Source organism: Stegodyphus dumicola, chromosome 5 (assembly GCF_044657685.1).
Source record: "Stegodyphus dumicola isolate Sdum_Otavi_A_Nest chromosome 5, ASM4465768v1".
Classification (NCBI taxonomy): Eukaryota; Metazoa; Arthropoda; class Arachnida; order Araneae; family Eresidae; genus Stegodyphus; species Stegodyphus dumicola.
Genome location: NC_140772.1, coordinates 216,144,947 through 216,165,149, shown reverse-complemented (window position 1 = coordinate 216,165,149; position 20,203 = coordinate 216,144,947). Strand labels below are relative to the sequence as shown.

The following is a 20,203-nucleotide window of genomic DNA, read 5'->3' as shown; positions in this document are numbered from 1 at the left end:
GAAATGGAATCCATTAATGTTTAACAACTATCTCACAATCATTGCAATTTCCCAAGTAGATATACTTCTTGATTTGATAACTTAACAAAAGCTTCCAGTTTATTTAATTACGAGATTAATTCTGCTTATTAGCTCAAAAGGCGTTAGCTGAGAAGTTCGTTTTGGCATTTTGCATTGAAAACTTTAAAAGGCTGTATCACTTTTCAAATTGTTGCCACTAAATGTTATCGCACTGTGTTATACTTAAAGAAATTAAATAATGAAGAATCTGCATAAATGTATCTATGTTTCTCGCATTGTGATAAAACTACGGCACCTAGAGCCATCAAATTTTGAACAACGTACGTTTCCACCCGAATATGGGCATCTGAAATCTCAAATTTGGAATTTGGAATTTGCTTTATTATCTATTTCATGTTTTTTCAACCTTTAAAGAATTTTTGATCAACAAACTCAACGATTTTAAGGCGAGCAATGGTAGCACTGTATGGGAAAAAAAAAAAAAATTATCTCCAGCGCGCGATACTGTGTATCGGAAATTCTAAAAATATGCTCTTTTTAAATTTGTAGAGACATTAGGTTATTTCGGAAGCTGGGGAGATGAAAAATGAGCAACGCCCTCGCCAGGAATCGAACCACGGACGTCTGGAATACGCGCCCAGCGTGCAGACCGCTACACTACGAAGACATGCTAAGAAGGCGGGAGAAATACCTTATAAATTATTGTGTGATTTTGCTGTTGAATTTAATTTTATGGTTTAAATGCAAAAGAACAGGATATTTAATAAATAAAGGCAACACACAAAACATTAAAGAAAGCCCCTTTGGGCGTAACATAAAATCTGAAAACCTTGAGATTTTTTTTTTTTAAAATTATTTGGCCGGATTAAAATAAATGTTCGACAGGAATTCACTTTTATTGAATGTCATTAATAATACCTTATCCATACATAATGCCAATTCAGAGAGGCAACTTTTTTTTTTAGTCGTACTCTTGGTTAAATGCTTGACAAAATAGAATACCGGAACAGTCATCATCAGAAACACGATAGAATCTAGATGGACAGCTGGTTCGTTAAAGTGACTATCTTTCATCTCTCATGTTTTATTAATATGATAAATCAAAACGTGTTTACGTTTGCAATCACTAATTGCATCGTTTTCGTTTGAAAGTCAAATATTTGTCCAAATTAATGACATTTGTCATTTTTTGAGATGTAATTTCCATTTAGCAATCAAAATACTCTCAGTTTGTCCGGATTAAACATCTTGATCTGGGAAGACTTGACTTTAAGGGCATCAGCTTTCTCGAAAATTCGTCAACAGTTATTGTAGTTTGGGATCACCGGTCATCTTGATGCCGGTAGCACGAACGAATGCACGAACTTCGCTCAAACCACAGGAAAGCATATCTTTAGTTTTCTGTGCCCTACTTAGATCATTGTTTCTTAATGCATAAGACGTTAAAATTACTTAGAAAGTAATATTTTTCCCAATAAAATTTGCATATAACTGGGGAATTTTTTAAGCAGAGATTTCTGCACAACTTTCCAGACTAATCGATGCATAGGAAATAGAAATCTTCTTTATAAAGACTATTTTGTGTAAATTTTAAATGTTTAAAACTGTTCGATAAAATTAGACATAGTCCTTATTATATTTATTCGTAGCGGACCGTTAGAGTTACATGATTTTTAACCACACTTTAGTTCCTCGTTTATGTAAAGGAAGTATTGTAATTAAAAAAAGTTCCGGGTACCATATTTCAATGAAATATAGTTCGACCGTCTCAAGCGCAACCCTCGTTGGCATTCTCCCAAAACACATAGACTCGTCCAAAAGGGGCGGCATTACTTGCTGCGCGACGTGAATTGTCTTCTCTTTTCCGGAAATAGCTAATGCTGGAGGTAAAGAAAGTCCCCAATCCTTCCACCCTATTTTAAGAATAATTCGCTCCGAACGGCGCATGCGTGTTTACGCTCATGGTCGCGGATGAGGCGGTCGAACTATACCCATTTTGGCCGCTGAAGAATGCGATTTAACGATGTTTTTCGTGGCATCTGTATGTAAGGACAGAGTAAAGGACTCTTTTTTCCACAAACATATTACAATACTGATTTTAAATGGATTCAGAAGAGTAGTGGCGTCTGTTGAAAAACGAATAGCCTCAGAATGTTGAAATTTTGTATATAGAACTGCTATAACATGTAGTTGTGCACCTACCTTTTTGCTTGCAATCGGACGCACCAAAAGTATATAAATATAAATATATATTTATATGTGAACCCACTTTGTTACTCGGCTCAATGAGCTCAGTTTTTTTAATGTTTTTTTGTTGGTAAATTGTGCACTTTTTTGCTTTATAAGTGATTAAATTATATTATTCTTATGTTTTCCGGTTAAAATTCTTATGCATTTAGTTAATTAGCATGCAATAGTTGTAGAATTATCAACAATTTAAAAATTGTTCAAGTTCCACTAAGCCTAACGACGCTGCATTTGACACTTAGTAGCATAGTGAATTAAGTCAGTTTCTGCACCAACTTCAGTGTCATTTTGCGGAGTAGGGCCAAAAGCTCTGTGCATCGAAAGATCTGTCTTTCTGCTTAATTTTAATCAATTTAAACTCATCAATTTAAACTAATCAATTTATTATCAATTTAAACTAACCAATTTATTATCAATTTAAACTAATACATTTAAACAATTAATTTTAATTGTGAAATTTTTTTTAAGGTTTTTAATTCTATTTGGTGTTTAAATGCATAAAGAAATGTGCATAATTTGGCCGCACAAGGAAATCATGTGGTGTCCGCATCATATTTTTTGTTATGATTGCGCAATTAAATAAAACTTATCTAACTACTATTTCATTTATGCAAAAACTATGCTCGACGTATTTTATTGTCAGTTCGCTTAAATGGGGCAAATTATATCATATCCCTTTTGCTTATGTGCGTGCTTGTCATGAATTCTGTGCAAATGAGAGAGCTGATTTCTTAGCTAAAGATGCCTTAAATTTACCCATCCATCGACATCAATATTAGCATTCCACAGAGTTAATGGAAGTCCTTTCATAATATGAAGATTTTAGCTAAGTGTAATGGGGAATACATTTCATATGGTACTGCTGAGGGCGTCAAAAAGTTATTTACTTCTATTTACCATAGACTGCATTCTGAGTCTGTCTTCTCCATTAATTTTAAAGTATCTCAGTTTTTATCTAGTCACGATAAATTTGCAAGTTACCTGTTTCATTTCAATCTAAGACCAAATAATTTATGTGAGTGCTCAAACAAAGTACCTCAAGATGTGGAACATTAAATTTTCCCCTATCCTGCCGAGTACACGAAAAATGAGCAATGCCCTCACCGGGACACGTACCTGGATCTCTCGAATATGCGCCGAGTGTGCTAACAGTTACACCAGGAAGGCATGCTGGAAGGAGGAAGACCTTCGGTTGTGCAGTTAGTTCTATATATACTATTGTTCTTTATAATATCCGAATTGTTAACAAAGAAATTATTTGAATTTTCTGTGGCATTGGTATTAAGCAATTCTGAAAAAATTACTTGCATTGTGGTAATTTATGAATTTTGCTCTATATTGGGTCTACTGCCAGTGTTCTTGATCCTGAAGTTTTGGCAAAAAATTCAGTAAATACTGCTTCGCAAGATTTACCGGTGCCTATTCACCGGATATAGCTTTGTTTAATTTTCATCACTGAAACTGTAAAATCGTGGTAATGGTTTTGAGTCTGTTGATGCAAAAAAGTGAAATTTGTTACAAAATTCGAAGAAGTTTCACGAAAACAATTTTAAGATTTGTTTCACGGACTTGAAGAAATGTTGGAATAAGTGCATTCAATCAAAAACTATTGCTTTCCAAGGGATTTGATAAATATTGACCAATAAATTTAAATCTTGCGTTTTAAATTAAATCTTGCGTTATTTCTGATAATTCCTGATAATCCATTTCTGTTAATCTCTAAAATGAATACATTTTTATGTAGCTTAATTCAAGATATACATGAACATTTCATTAAAACAGGTTAATGAGTCAAATTTTAACTTAATTAAAAATTGCAGTTCTTAATGGTTTTTTTTTTTTTTTTTTTTTTTTTTTTTTCTGAAGCTTCAGTTTTAGGACAGAGAAAATTTGACTTGCCATATTTGTTTACTTAAATTAGGCATTTTAATATTTTAATATAGCTTAGTATGAATTAATTTATGTTATTAGAATTAAATTAAAAGTTTCAATTTTAATTTATTTTTTTATTATTTTTTTTATTTTTTATTTATTTATTTATTTATTTATTTTTTGTTTCTTCAGCTGTAATCTAGTCAGTTATTTCAATATTGTTTATCCTTTGCATGCATCCAACGTAATAGTCATGGCCTACTAATATTATTGATATTTGTTTAAAAACTACTATTTTATTGATATCTGCCAATAAAATGCATTGATAAAGAAATCATGTCTTGACTATAATATCCAAAATATGAGGTAAAGGAAGCTTCGTTTAACTGAATGTTTGAATACAAATTAATTTAATTTGAATTGAATTTTTAGTTAATTTATTTAGTATATTTTGAGTTGATTGAATTTTTGGTTTTTGGTTTGGTCTCTTAGTGGGAGAATATAGAATACCCATCAGGCTATTTAATTAATTATTCAAAATTATCGAGTTTTTAAAAAAATGAAGATATTTTGTACTCAAAGCTTTAAAAATTCAGTTTCTATAATGGCTCTGTAATATTCCGCTAATAAGGTAATCCATGCTTAATTTCAGCGATTATTTTAACATTTTTAACATTATTTTAACACTATTGTTTTATTATTACAGGCACTCAGTGGCTTTCTTCTAATTCTCACATGTGATGGCGAAGTTTTTTACACATCGCACACGGTTGAAACATACTTGGGCTTTCATCAGGTAAGCTTGAATTTTCTCTTTACGCGAAGGTAATGCATTCTGAGGAAATCTTTTCAGTGTAAATAATTATTAATAGGATACAAATTGAAGAAAAGGGTGCACTTAAAATTTTAAATTCGCTTGTTTCTCCTGCAGTTAGCTTTAAAGAAGTAAAAAACCCAAAAGATTATCTTACACCTAGGTATGTAACGTATGTCTGTGGAAGTATTTCATATTTATTACATTACTCTTGAAAATGCGCACAAGAATTATCATTTCGATATATTATAAATATCTTTTAAATAGCATATGCTTGCTAAGCTATTATTGTTATAATTTGAGTGATAATTTAATGATCTTATGCCATATCAAAAGACAACACTCGGAGAAACTACAGTTTATTTGTTATGTATTTCCCAGAAAAACTATAATTTAAAATCTAAATTAAAGATCTGGTATAACGTGCAACCCTTGCCAGATATCGTCGATGATCAATTCCCTATTAGCATAATGTAACTCAAAGTCCAAAATACTGCTCTATAACCATTTCTAACATCAAATGTCACAAGTAAATGCAAATAATATTGTGTCAGTCCATAAATTCGTGCGCATTTTTGGTAAATTTTTAAACAATATAAAATACACAATTTAACATTTTAATCAATTATATATTTTCCTCCATTATCTGCAATGTCTCGCCATCTTACAGGCAGCTTTTTCATGCCATTGCTGTAGAACGACTCTGGTTTTGATGCAAAAACACTTGGAAGTTCATTGTGTACATCCTGTTTAGAATTAAATTTTTTTCCCAATAAAACATTTTTGAGGGACGAAATAAGTGAAAATCACTTGGGGTAATATCTGGAGAGTAAGAAGGATGTGGCAAAAGCTCCCAATTAAATTCGCTAATTTTTTGCAGCATTGTTCGAGCCGTATGCGGTCTAGCGTTATCATGATGAAACAACACTTTCTTGATATTCACCCATCGTGGGCATTTTTTGATCTATTCTGAGTTTAGACGGCAAAGTTGTTCACTATAAACTTCTGAATGAATCGTTTGATTTGGTTTTAACAGTTCGAAACGTCCTGAACGGGGTTCATCATCTGTGGTGCTTTTTCCAACTTTAAATTTTTTAAACCATTTCTGGGCAGTCCTTACACTAATAGCGTGTTCACCATGTACACAATTAATTTTTATCGCTGCAAACCTGGCAGATTCGCCACACGAAAATAAAAAATGTAGCACAACACGTTTGTACTGATTATCTATATTTATCTTCTATGGGTACTAAAATGTGTTCGATATTTACAAAAGTTGGTCATGAACTGAATAATATGTTAGTCAAACGATGACAAGTTTCAACAGGTTCAAAATTGTATTGTTTTAGTAAATGCGTCATAGTGAATTCCACGCATACTCTTAATGCTCATGAACTTATGGACTGAACCGATAATGGATGTACAGGACATTTTTACGGGAAATATGAATGTAACACGTAACTGTTTTATTTAATTTACATATACAAGTAATTGTAATACTCAATCATCATTATCTACTGCCTCTTCTCTTCTACTAAGCCAGCGCATGATTCCGTGCTTGTAAAACTTCTGGTCTAATATCTTAATATACAGGTTTTCATGTCTTCGATTATCGACCTCTTTCTAGCATGCTAGCTGCAAAACTATAACATTTAGTATATAAGAAATTGCTTGAAAGCGTAAGGTTTGAGAATTATGAAGGGTGAAGGAGTTAAACCCAAACTCTTAGAATTTCTGCAAGTTATCACAGGTTAAAGTGCATGGGACACCAGAAAATTTTACTACAGAAACGAAACGATATTGCCCTGATACACTAACCAGCTAGGGTACGAAAAACAGGAGTTGATTGTAAGTCTTTTTCTCCTAAGGAATACTGGAGTTGTTATCAAGTATACACGGATGTTGTCGTGTTACAAACACACCGTTTCCTTACTATTTTCCTTTGAGTTCTGTCAAGTATTTTACTGCAATACAGCGCAGTCATTTTACAAGGTATTTCCCCCGCCTTTCTAGCATGCCTTCGTAGTGTAGTGGTTCTGCACTCTGGCCCGATATTCCAGAGGTTCGTGGTTCGATTCCCGGCGAAGGCGTTGCTCATTTTTTATCTCTCCGGCTTCCAGAAATATACCTAATGTATATGTCTACAGTGGCGCTCGAACTAAAAAAAAGGGTCTTGGGTGAGGATTCTCCACACCCAGGATTTGGCGATTGGGTCCCCTAAAAACCCCAGTCGCCCTTTAAAAAGGGGAGTATATAAGGTTCGCCGCCTTCCTAGCCTGCCTTCGTGGTGTAGGGGTCAGCACACTGAACCGGTATTTCAGAGGTCCGTGGTTGGATTCCCGGCGAAGGCGTTGCTAATTTTTCATCTCTTCTGCTTCCAAAAAATTACCTTATGTCTCTAATTTTACATTCTTTTGTCAGCAGTACGTATGGATTGATGTTACTGACAATTTAAAAACATTTCACCGTGATCTTCAGCATACCATAATGCATCTTTGGCATTGGAATTCCTCGTTTACTGGAAGTGAACTTGTGTCCCTTGAGAGACTGTTTAACATAAAAATCCAATTTTCATCACCATTAACCACATTGCGGAACGATGCTGCAATATATTCATAGATAGAAGTTGGATACGTGCCATCAGTTTGTTTGCCATATGATCGAGGATAAATTCATGCGATACTCTTTACTTATGACACTTAACTCTTCGCGAGTTTCTTCCGCTGAATAGAATGCTTGATCTGAAGCAGATAAGCAACTGTGCAGTTTGTCGGATTTGAGCTTAGTCTTTTTAAATGTAAAAATCCTAAAACTCATGTAAACAAGGAAATAATTCAAAATTTTTAAGCAAATGTCCTTTTAACAAAACTCAGTACACAGTCAGCATCCGCAGCCACCTAAAAGTGAAAGCTTTTCGAAAAATTGTACTCTCTTGCCCGGAACTGTTAGAATCATTTCTTCATCATGCTTTATAGAATGCATAAATTTTTCCATGCTCATTCTGCAAGTGCTCGAATCTCAATACACGAAATATAAAGAGCTTTACTTGTTTTTGCTGAAATCAGTTTTGAAATTTACATTTTGTATGTGTGTGCACTTGCGTAACGCTCACATATGCGAGTGCGAGTGTAGACAGTTTGCTAATATTTGTGAAGTTACGTGCAACAAATTTTCTAAAAGCAGTGGGTTGTCAAACAAATTTTTAAAAGATTAACCAGATTTCCTCTGGACAATCTGATAATTAAAGAAAGGAACGATAAATTTTATAACCATGGAATTATATTTGAATACAATTAGCAGACCGATGCCTTTTAAATAAAAACTTTGTAAAGGGATTAGGCTTTTTTTTAAGCAGAAAAATGTGCATTGCCCTCGCCAGGATTCGAACTCCAGACCTCTCGATTACGTGTCGAACGTGCTTCCAGTTACACAAGGAAGGCACGCGGAAAGGAGGAAGAAACAATTTTATATAATCTCCCTTTAAAGGGCGACTGGGGATAAGGGGACGCATTTACCAGATTCTAGTGGTGTCGAATAATCATCCACCACCTTTCAGTTCCGACGCCAGTGTTTTTTTTTTTTTTTTTTTTTTTTTTTTTTTTTTTTTTTTTAATGGTGGTTCTTTAGCCGAATTTGACTTGGCCACTACCAAGGCCAGAAGTTGTGTTCACTTTATTCTGGAGGCACCTAATAGGCCGGCCATCTTTCCCTCCTATGAAGGGACGGACAGTTACAGTTACAACAATGCCTTCTCCAGGATTCAAACCCGGGCCCTTTAGTGTCGCAGTCGGCTTCCCTAACCACTATACCGTCTGAGCGGAAACAGTTGTGGTCACTTTATTATGGAAGCACCTAATAGGCGAGCCAACGTTGCCTCCTATGAAGAGACGGACAGCTCTACCCGATGAGACAGCTCCTGACCTAAGCTGTCCTGTATGACAACGAACAGGATGATGCCATCCCACGGAAGGAAGAAACTATCATTAGCACACCACAGCGAAGGGCCGGGGGGCGGATCAGATGTGGTAAATTGAACGATAGTCATAAGAAAATGAAAGTTTTTGTTACGAAGACTATTGTGCCTTGTGCAGTAGGTGATTCGTACGATTAGAAAAAGAAAAAGGATTTGGGATAAAAACTATGTCTTGAAGGGAAAATGTAAAAAGCATTGATATGAAAGTTAGGCTTGGTTATTGTTAAAATTACAATCATGCCTTCTCCAGGATTCAAACCCGGGCCCTTTGGTGTCGCAGTCGCTCCCCTAACTACTTTATCGTCTGGGCGGCACCGGGACCACTTGTAGAGTCATTAGATTTTTTTTTTTTTTTTTTTAAGGTAAAGACGTGAAAAATGTGCAATGCCCTCTCCGGCATTCAAACTCTGGACCTCCTGAATACTCGTCGGGTATGCTTCCCATTACACCACGAAGGCACGCGAAAAAGAGAAAGAAAATACCTTATAACATTTTTTTAAAATATATTGCAGCAATTAAATTCTTGAGGCATGATATTTCCGTGCTAAGAAGACATAAGAGCGCATGTTTAGCACCAATTCTACCTACACTGTTGAAGAAGAATCAACTCTTTTCAGCCATCTGAAAACGGAAGTAAAGTAATATTTAAAGTCTAAAAAGGGTAAAAAAAGTGAATTTAAAGAAAAGGAAAGTGTTTTTAATTCGGGAACGTAAAAACTCAAAGATATCAAGTTAAACTGTAAATGTGTCTTTCTTGCAAATTACCCTGTGTGCTTAAGAAACAAACCTTTTATTTACGCTATCTCGCATTTCTTTTCAAACACTGTCGGTGCACCAAGGACTAGCTTATTAAATTGTATTAAATAATTCTAGCTACTTTTGAAAATGGTTTACATGTCAGTATACGCGCAAACTTCTAATAAAAAAAAGAATTATTTTCAAGTAAATGTCTTTTCAACTACCTTTATAGATCACCGAGATATCATTATTTAATGTTTTGTAATTTAAACTTCAATCAGTGGATAAACATCATATCGAGTTTAATAAGCTAAAATTCTTTCTGTGTGTTGAATACACCTTTTGAACAGAAATGAGTAAAAAATAACTATAGATGCATAAGTAATATTTATTCTATCAACACTAAGATATTATTAATCATACTTTCTCCGTTCTTTTATTTGAAGGTACATCATATTTCCAAATTTCGAATTCTTCACAGGGAGTTTTGCAGTTTTCTATAAATAAATTTTGAGAACTGCATGATTGTTACGTTGACAACTAAACTGAAAACTTTGCGTTTTATATAAAACATAATAAATTGACAGATGTATCATCAAGATTGAACATTTAAATTTCAAGATGACTTTATGATTAACAGTTTGCTTCTGCTATTTTTAGCTCAAAGCTATTAATTTCATTTTGGCATTTTGCGTTGGTTCACTATAAACGGCGTTTAAATTTTCAAATTTTTGCCACCAAATACTAGAGCCCCGCATTATATTTAAAGAAATTAAACAATGAAGAATCTGCATGAATGTATGTATGCTTCTTGCATCGTGAAAAAACAACAATACCTACAGGCATCAATTGTGAATAACGTAGTCCTTCACTCGAATATAAGTACCTGGAAGCCCAAATTTGGCATCTGAAATTTGTTTTACTGTCTATTTAATATTTTGTAAAACTTTAACAAATTTTTGATTAACAAACTCAACGATTTCATAGCGAGCAATGGCAACAGCGTACGAAAAAAAAAATTTATCTCCAGTGCGCGAGACTGTATATTAGAAATTCTAAAGAGATGGTCTTTTTAAATTATTTTGTGATATTGCCGTTGAATTGAGTTTTATGGTTTAAGAACGAAGAACAAGATATTTAGAAAATACACAAAACATTAAAAAAGAGCCCTTTAGGACGTAGTATAAAATCTAAAAGCTTTCATATTTTTGTTCCTTTTATTTTGCTTGCAGTTTTCCACACTTTTATTTGAAAACTAAAATTCTCATTTTCCTTTTAAGCACTCGAAAAAATTTGTTCAATTTTTTTTATTTAATTTTCACGTGCATTGAACGCTAAGTAAGCTCTGAACAAAACGCGTAGCTTCCATTAAATGATTCGTTGCTTCTCTGAACCAGCAAGCATCTCATTTCTTTATTTTTTTCCCGAATCTAGTCTATGGGTGGTTTGCTTCATTAATTGACAGCTGAAAGTGAAGAAATAGAAGGATCCGATAAAAATTTAAAGTATTTGGTCGAAATTGTAACAAAATTAAAAAAAAAATATTTGTCTATCAGCTATAACATTTAAAATTTAGCTGTTGACTGAAAGATTCATATTGTTCATTCCATACAAATTGAATTTTCTGTACTTCTCTCAGTGCTAACGTTTTAGTAAAATTCTTCTATTGTTTTTTATTCTATATGTATTAGAACTCAAATGATTAAAATAGCACTTCTCTGTATTAATTATTAATATAAACAAAATCGACATGGGAGGTGCGCGCGCAAATGTCAAATGTTTTCACCAAAACCAATCCCAATTCTAAATTGGTGTGTGCGTAATTTTATATACCCACATATTACTTTAATAAATTTTAGCTCAAGGTGGCATTAGCCCAGAAGGGCTATCAGTCTCGAAACCGCATTTTGCGTCGAATCACTAAAAGCGTTGAATCCCTTTTCATTGCCACCAAATATTATCCTCCTGTATTATATTTAAAGAAAATCAATAGAAGAATCTGCATGAATGTATGTTTCTCTCACTGTGAAAAAACAACGATACCTATTAATTAAATTATGAATAATGTAGTCCTCCACTCGATTATAAGCACCTGGAAGCCTAAATCTTGCATTTCGAATTTGTTTTATTATTTCTTTCATGTTTTGTAAAATTCAACGAATTTTTTATTAAAAATCTCAATGATTTCAATGTAAACAGTGGCAACATAGAACGATATAAAAAATTTTTATCTCCAGTACGTAGAACTCTCTGTCGTAAATTCTAAAGATATGATGTTTTTAAATATTTTTAGTCCAAAGAGGCGTTAGCCAAAATGCTCTCAAAATGTGTTTGCGTGTAGAATTTTTTCCCTCAGTATTTCTGTTTAAACAATTCTTTTATTTATGCCCTATAAATATCATTTTTACATACTTAGGATATGACAGCATAAGAATTTTAGAGTAAGAAATCCTTCATATATTTCCTGGCTGTATTATAGCCATATACATGAAACGACCCTATGAATTTTTGCAAGGAAATGAAAAACCTCATTTATAGCAACTTGGTATACTGAAGATATTCTACAAAACAGGAGTAAATATAATAATAAATATTATTTTGTAAGATTATTACTATATATATTATTTATAAAGTAATAAATATTGTGATAGTTAATTATACATATTTGCCTGTTATGTGGATCCAATAAGTCAGAGAGTGACAACTTTATACGTATGTTATAGATTGAGTAGGAATGTAACTGTAATAGACTGGATAAAGGTACGTTGTAATAACTTAGAAAGGCGTAGACAGAAGGTTGATATTTGCAGCAAACTTAACCATAAATACGACATAATTTATTGCTGGATAACTAATTCTTGAGGCACATATTCTTATTCCTACATCATCATAGTTACAATATGCAAACAATCTTCATAACATTCTTTCAGATTTACATCTGAAGTCATATGATGGGTAATATAGAAAGAAAAGTAAACAACAGCATCCTAGCACGAAGCAGAAGTATGATTAAGTATTTAGAAGAAAGAGTAAGAGAATAAAAAGCTCTTGATTCTCAAATTGTAATCCTTATCTATGACTGGAGAAAAGATGGTATTGCACGCTACGTAAGAAAAGTTGATGCGGATTAATTTTGAAATGACGCAGTTAAGACTTATATATTATAAACAGTTACTATTTTTATCGCAGAAAGGAAAAGTACCCAAATTAAAATGAGAAATAAAAGAGACTACTGCAAAAATTAGTGTAGCAGCTCCCTCTGCGTACAATTTTATCTTTGTTGTTGCGAAGTCTGTTTTCTCTAGATTGGCAAGAAGAAAATACGTAAATAAAAACGATTTCGCTTTGATGTTGTAACCCTAGTGTCTTCTTTTATTATTTTTAATTAAAATATGCTTAATACATTCTCGAATTATCATTTAAGTTATTAAATTAACTCATGCATTGACTGAGTATAACGTCCACAACATTAGTAGTTTGCTTTCCTATTTTGAATCTTATGTACATAATATTATTGTTTTCATTAAATCTACATACGTAAAAAAAGTCTGTGTGTTTGTTCCCTAATAATTCAGTCACTACTATAGCTATCGTCACCAAACTTTTTACAGTTCTTTTCTGGGTCCTGGAAAAGGTCGAAGTCTACATTTTTCAAAAAAAAAAAATAAAAAAAAAAAAAAAAAAAAAAAAATAGCTAAAATCAGAAATATTAACTGAAAATTCTGAAAACGCTAATTTTCGCCTCGGAAAAATCGGACGCTGGAGATAAAAATCTGCTTTATTTCGAGAAGTGTTGCCACTGCTCGCTTTCAAATCGTAGAGTTTGTTAATCAAAAGTTTTAAATTTTTACAAAATCTATATATATAAAGAAGAATGTCTGTGTGTTTGTGTGTTTGTTTGTTTGTTCGCGTTATTGATTTCTGATGAATTTTTGGCACATTTAATCGACTAAAATTAAATATAGGTGAAATATTGGATGAAACTTGAGCAACAACCATTTAATTATAAAAACGAAAATAATTAAAAACTGCTTGACATTGTTGCTGGTATAATGAGAGAGAATTAGTTTATTTTTCCATCGAAATTTTTATGTGGGTTCATCGCATCACACTGAAAGTAAGTATCACACATCACTAGTAAATTATAAATGCTAAATTTAAATACATAAATCAAAAAAAAATAATTCTTTATAATATGAGAAATCAGAAAATAATTGTAAAATAGTTATAAACCAAATTTATTATTTTTTTACGTTTCTTAACAACATATATGATAATTTTATAATTGTTGAAACAAATTTTATTCTTTCAAAACTTTCAGGCGATTTTAAAGTAACTTAAACCACTGATCCATGTATTGCAGTTGAATTATCAGTTACGATGAAAAGTAGACATACAAAACTATGTTTACTCTGAAACTGAAAACAAAACTTGAAATAAATTACACCACTTAATTAACTGCGTATTCTGTTTCCTAACTATGAAATTTACTTTGGCGAGAAAAACAATTCATTAGCAGCGCCAAAACAAACGCTTCAGAGGCCATCTCATTAGTTGTGTATTAGTTACTTGTGATTGCTCACATTACCAGTGACGCGTCATCTTCTCTCTGTCCCGCCCCTTTTTTTCCCTTCACCCAGGATAAAAAGGGGGGTTTCCACTTTTTGCCTACCTCACCCCCCCTCTAATCATTTCTTTTTCCCAAAAGGGGAGAAGGGAGGTGATTCGCATGGTGCGGGCGAATCCCGGCGCCGTATGCGTCTGCTGTTCTCGTATGCTCCGATGCGAACGGGGAGATAGACGTCGAATCATTGCATCATCTGAGTAATGAGGTTTTGCCCCTATAGGGTTGCCAGAGAAAGGATTTCTCCAGGTTCTGTCTTGGCGACAATTTGCGCAGCAGTCGCCAATCGGGAATGAAGATCAGCAATCGATATAAGCATTTGGATTCTCGATGAGTTTTTTTTTTTTTCTTCTTCTTCTTCTTCTTTTTGAGTTATTTATTTATGAAACTGTTTCGTGTCTATTACCTCATTTATTTATTATTATACTAATAATTTGAATAATTATAATAATTAAGTTAATAATGACCATGTTACTGATACAAATCCCTATGTTACTTATTTTGACAATCTGATACTTCCAAAGTAAAACTAGAATATCTTATTCTGTGTTACAGAAAGAATCCTTTTGTTTAGTGATTCAAAATCTGATCTATTGGATGTTGAATTTGATTTGCACATATGGACTTGCTGTTCGGTTTATTCGTAGTACTTCACAAATACTATTATTGAACATTATTTTATATGAAATTCCTCCTTTATTTGAAATGCATCTGAGAATTCATCTACTAAATTATTTTTATTCTCTGGTTATAAATAGAATAAAAATAATTATTTATTTTTGTTCATTAACTTCATGTATGGTTAATTGAGGCTGTAATAGAGGAATTCCGACTCTGTTGGTGGAATCAATAAAATACGTTTAGTAAATTAATTACTACAGCCAAGCTTGTTACTTCTGGTTTCAACTAGATTGGGGATGGCTATCGTAAAGTAAGCGAAGGCTATCGGTCTTAGAAAAAAATATATCTGCATCGAGCCATTTCTTAAGGAAAATTGGCTCTTATTCAGTAGCATTTGCCAAGAACCATGGAAACGACATGCAGCCAACTTGTTCGTCAGAAAACAAAATGAATATAAATTAACAGTCTTCAGAAGTCTTGACTTCTCAGTGACTAATGGCCCAGTGACTCAGTGACTAGGCCAGGATAACTATTTATGCACGAAAAGAATTCTATATCTTATTAGGAAAGATCTATATTATACATGTGGAAAAACCATGAAAATACACATGAAACCATTTTGTTCAGTCACCAGAAAACGGGACGAACTACTAGTATTTGGTAGTGCTGGACCACAACTAAACCGTTATGATTTATTAGCCCAAAGGGGCATTAGACCCAAGGGGCTATTAGTTTCAAAACGGCATTTTGCGTCGTTTCACTTTCTGCGTTGGCTCACTTTTCAAACTGTTGCCACCATATATTATCGCCATGTATTATATTCTATTTAAAGAAACTAAATGATAAAGAATCTGCATAAATTCATAAATGCGTAAAAGTTTCTCGCATCGTGAAAAAATAACGATACTTAGAGCCATCTAATTTTGAATAATGTAGTCCTCCACCCGAACATGGGCACCTGGAACCACAAATTTTTAATTTCGAATTTGTTTTATTATCTATTTCAGATAAACAAACTCAACGATTTTAAAGCGAGCAATGGCAACATTGTACGGAATTTTTCTTTTTTACCTACAGTGCAGGAGACTGTGTATCAGAAATTCTAAAGATATGCTGTTTTGCTGTTTTTTAAATATTTTGTGATATCGCTGTTGAACTGAATTTTATGTGGTTTAAGGGCGAAGAACATTTTTATAAATAAAGGTAACACAACGTTAAAAAAACGCCCTTTTGGGCGTAATATAAAATCTGAAAGCTTTCAGATTTTTAGTTTTTATTTATTTATTTATTTATAGTTAAAACGCAAAACGTAAAACTAACTAAATTTTTAATCATAGACTGGGATTCGTTTCATAGAAAGTCTGTGTGCCTTTCAAAGTAATCTGACATAGATTGCACTTGTCCAAACCCTCAGCTGTATTATTGCTTCTTGAAGCAGAAGAATTCACTTCACATTCCCTCGAAATATATGCAGCTTAGCTTTAAAACTGAAATATATACGCTTAGCTTTAAAAAGCCAAGCTAAGATTGTATTTTCTTAATTTTAGACACTTTCTTTAGTTCTGATACTGTAAAACTGCAAAGAATTTCAACTTTGCCAAAATGTCGTTTTGTAAAGTAATTTTTCATTTCAAAGTAATATAATGAATTTTATTGCTAAAGCTTTTCATAGACTACATTAAAATTCCATGTATTACATATTTACATAAATACAGTATCCTTTGAATGTGAGAAAAGAAAACAAATTATTATTAAAAGAATATTTTAACATTGAAATCAAATTTGTTAACAAAAAAACTCAGTTATTATCCCTTTCAGATAATAACGGAAAAGTTCTTAGTAACAACAGAGTTAGAATCATTACCACGGAGGTAACAAATGTTGCGCACAAAACAAAACACTTTTCTTTTGTTCCAAGGAAATTTACTCAAAATTTATAGCAGGCTATTCGCATTTAAATGGTTTTATTTATTACTAGCTCAAATAAGTCACGTTAATAATCTAAATAAAAACTTCTAGGTTCAATACATATTACTACTGTTGCCTCTTCTGTTTTACTGCGCACTGTTAAAGTTTCTAGTTAAATTATTGACTTAAGTATTTTTGAAAAAGGAAAGTGTTTTTAAACATTCTAAATATTTTAAAAGTAAATAACGAAGTACGATATTTCGTGTGAAATGTTTCTGAAGAAAACACTGAATTTCTGATAACATCCTTATATCATATGAAATTTAAACTTTAATTAAAGATTTTGTATTTTGATTATATTTACTTACTTAATTCATAAATAAAAAATTTATTAAATGAATTGAAAACAATTTAGAATAAAATTTATGAAAAATTATCACTCCGTAATTTTAAGAAACTTCTTAAAAATTTCATTTGTTTACCCACTGATTGTGATTCCGATTTTAACAGAATTCAGTTCGTTATGTTTAACAATGTTAACTAAAATAATTACTTTCCTGGGAAAAAAGGCATTCATAATATTAAATCATGGTTTCTAAAGTATATGTTAGCTAAAGGAGTTAAATTATTGATTGCGCTTGTCCTTGGCACCATATAGCACCATAGATCTTGAGCACCATATAGGTCACAATACAGTTTTACTCAGCTAACCCGTTCGCGAGATCAAACCAAACTACCAGTGCTCAACGACTTTACCGCTCCGTCATTGGTGGGTCTATTCGAGAAAGTGAGACACTAAATGCATCCCTCTAAATTTAAAATCAGTGCCCACCAGCGGCCGAGTGGTAAAGTCGCTGAACACTGGTAGTTCGGTCCGAGGTTCGAATCCCGCGAACGGGCTGGCTACATGGGCGTTTTCGTGGTTTTCCCCGTGTGTAACGTGTATACGAGCCAGTTTCCCTTAGAAAGTCCTCCACGAAGGCATCCCTCTCCTTAGGCAGATAGCCCTAGTGTGCTTTGCCATAATTAAAAATACAAATACACCTAAATTTAAAATCCCTTCTGTGTGCTTCTTTTTCAATTATATAAACTTTGATTTGGTGCTTTCATATCTGTAGCGCATCTCATTTACAAACATATGTAATAAAATTCGAAATTGGCTGAGGCACACATGTGTTCACACACACTGAATATGAATGGTAACGAAGTGGTTTTACGCAGAAACAAATACTAATTTTCTTTATTTTATCAACATTAATTAGTGGCTCAAGCCTATACCAGATACAATCAATTGATTACTTAAATGCTTTCTGCAAATTTCGAAAATATGTTATTTTATTGATTGTAGATAATCTTGCTAAGCCGAAAAAACGCCAATAAAAAACGATGCCGCTGCTTATTGATTCACTTCTATGACAAAAAAAAAACGGGCATACTCAACTATTAAAGTGCATTTTATGCTGGAAAAAATTTCAGACTCCAATCTTAACCCTTCAACGTTGTTAGAGTATTTAAACAATCCGCATGATGGTGAATCTGCAGAACATAGTCTTAATATCTCTAAATCAAAGAAGGCGTGATTTGATACCAGTGGCACTCTCACAGAATTTGACGTTGGGGCAGTTCAAAAACCTTTGTTAGAAGCTATTTATAAAGGGGCACATCCGTTTGCTGAAAATCGAAAAAGTCATACAATACTTGAGGAATTGGTAAAACCATGGGTACTTGATATTCAATAAATTGTATTACATTCTTCCGTTCCAAACCAAATTCAGCAGATTCCTGTACCAAACGATGTGATTCGATTGTGCACTCAAGATCTCAACTCTAATATTTATTGCAGATAGCAGAAGATAGGAAAGCTAGTCCTCTAAAATTGATTAATCAAATAGACAAGTCAACTGATGTTGACAATGATAACCATCTGCTAGTATCTGTGCGATACATTAAGGGAAAAGAAATGATGCAAGAACTTTTATTTCTTTGCCATTGGAGTTGACCAGAAAAGAGATTGATTGATGTTTCCAATCGAACATCCAATATCCATGAATGCTGTAGGATCAGTTTGCACTGATGCTTACCTTGCAATGTGCACAAAAAATTCTGGATTTTGTTTCATACATTAAGACATGAATACTTTAAGTTACAAAAAAGCATTTCGTTATGCACTTGCATCAAAAGTGTTTTCAGAGAATTTCAAATAACATTTAACAGCTGGAGGTAAGTGTGGTAAAGCATATCACAGGTTGAACGCAACGCTTAATGCTCTTTCTCTTGTGCTTTGTACGAAGAAATTGGTGTTGTTCAAATAATGTACCTCTTCGTCATTTAGAAATGCGGTGGCTTTCCAAGGACCGCATACTCATCGGGGGAAGGTTGAATCACGTGAGGAAATCATACACGTTTCTTTAACCAAAACTTTAATTTAATCAAAGCTTTTGAGAAATCCGAAGCAATATTTTGATTTGAGCCTACCAGTACATTTACCTACCTGAAAGAATAAAACACATCAACGGAATAATGAACATAATAATAACAGCTAGTGAAGTTAAAAACATAATAACAGCTAGCTAGTGAAAAATTAAAAATTTGGAGACGTCTGCAAACTTGCTTGATTTAGTTGTTCTAGAAATTAGTTATTATACCTACACTAACAACACGCCTCCAACAAATGAGTTAATCATGTCATGGGTACTTCGCTACAGAAAATATAAGCAAAGATCAGAGACAATCACTAGATCTACTTTTGACCCCAGTTCAATGAAGAATAGCGGTTTAATAAACGACTATCTTCCTGAAATACGAATTAAAGCAGGTATTCAAATGCAATTTAAAAAATTGGACTTAGCGCAGATATAGCCTTTACCAAAACAGACAAACGCCTCATTTCAAATTATTTGCTGCATTTACCACCACCTATCTTGTGAAATAGGATTTGCACCACTTTTGCACCTAAAACCAAAAGCCAAAAATCACTTAAATGCAAGTGATGACTAACAATTGTCTCTTTCAAAAAAAAAAAAAAAAAAAAAAAAAAAAAAAAAATCTGAAAGGTTTCAGATTTTAAATTACGTCCAAAGGAGCGTTTCTTTAATGTTTTGTTCGTTACCTTTATTTATTAAATTGCATGTTCTTCGCACTTAAAACATAGCATTCAATTGAACAGCAATATCACAAAATATATAAAACAGCATATTTAGAATTTCCGATACAAAGTCTCGCGCGCTGGAGATAAAAATGTTTTTTTTCGTACAGTGTTGCCATTGCCTACTTTGAAATCGTTGAATTTTTTAATCAAAAATTCGCTCAAGTGTGCAAAATATAAAATCAATAATAAAAAAAAAATTCCAATTCAAATTAGGGCTTCCGCATGCCCATATTCTAT

The 20,203-nt window shown here is 33.0% G+C and overlaps 1 protein-coding gene across 1 annotated transcript in view; it reads left to right on the top strand.

Annotated features, from left to right (window-relative positions):
- The window catches only part of LOC118195411 (uncharacterized), a 380,537-nt gene that overhangs the window by 287,225 nt on the left and 73,109 nt on the right, over window positions 1-20,203 (top strand). Inside the window, exon 4 of the mRNA XM_085817665.1 lies at window positions 4,847-4,936. Within this exon, the coding sequence (XP_085673791.1) occupies window positions 4,847-4,936 (90 nt within the window). The remainder of the gene's footprint in view (window positions 1-4,846; window positions 4,937-20,203) is intronic.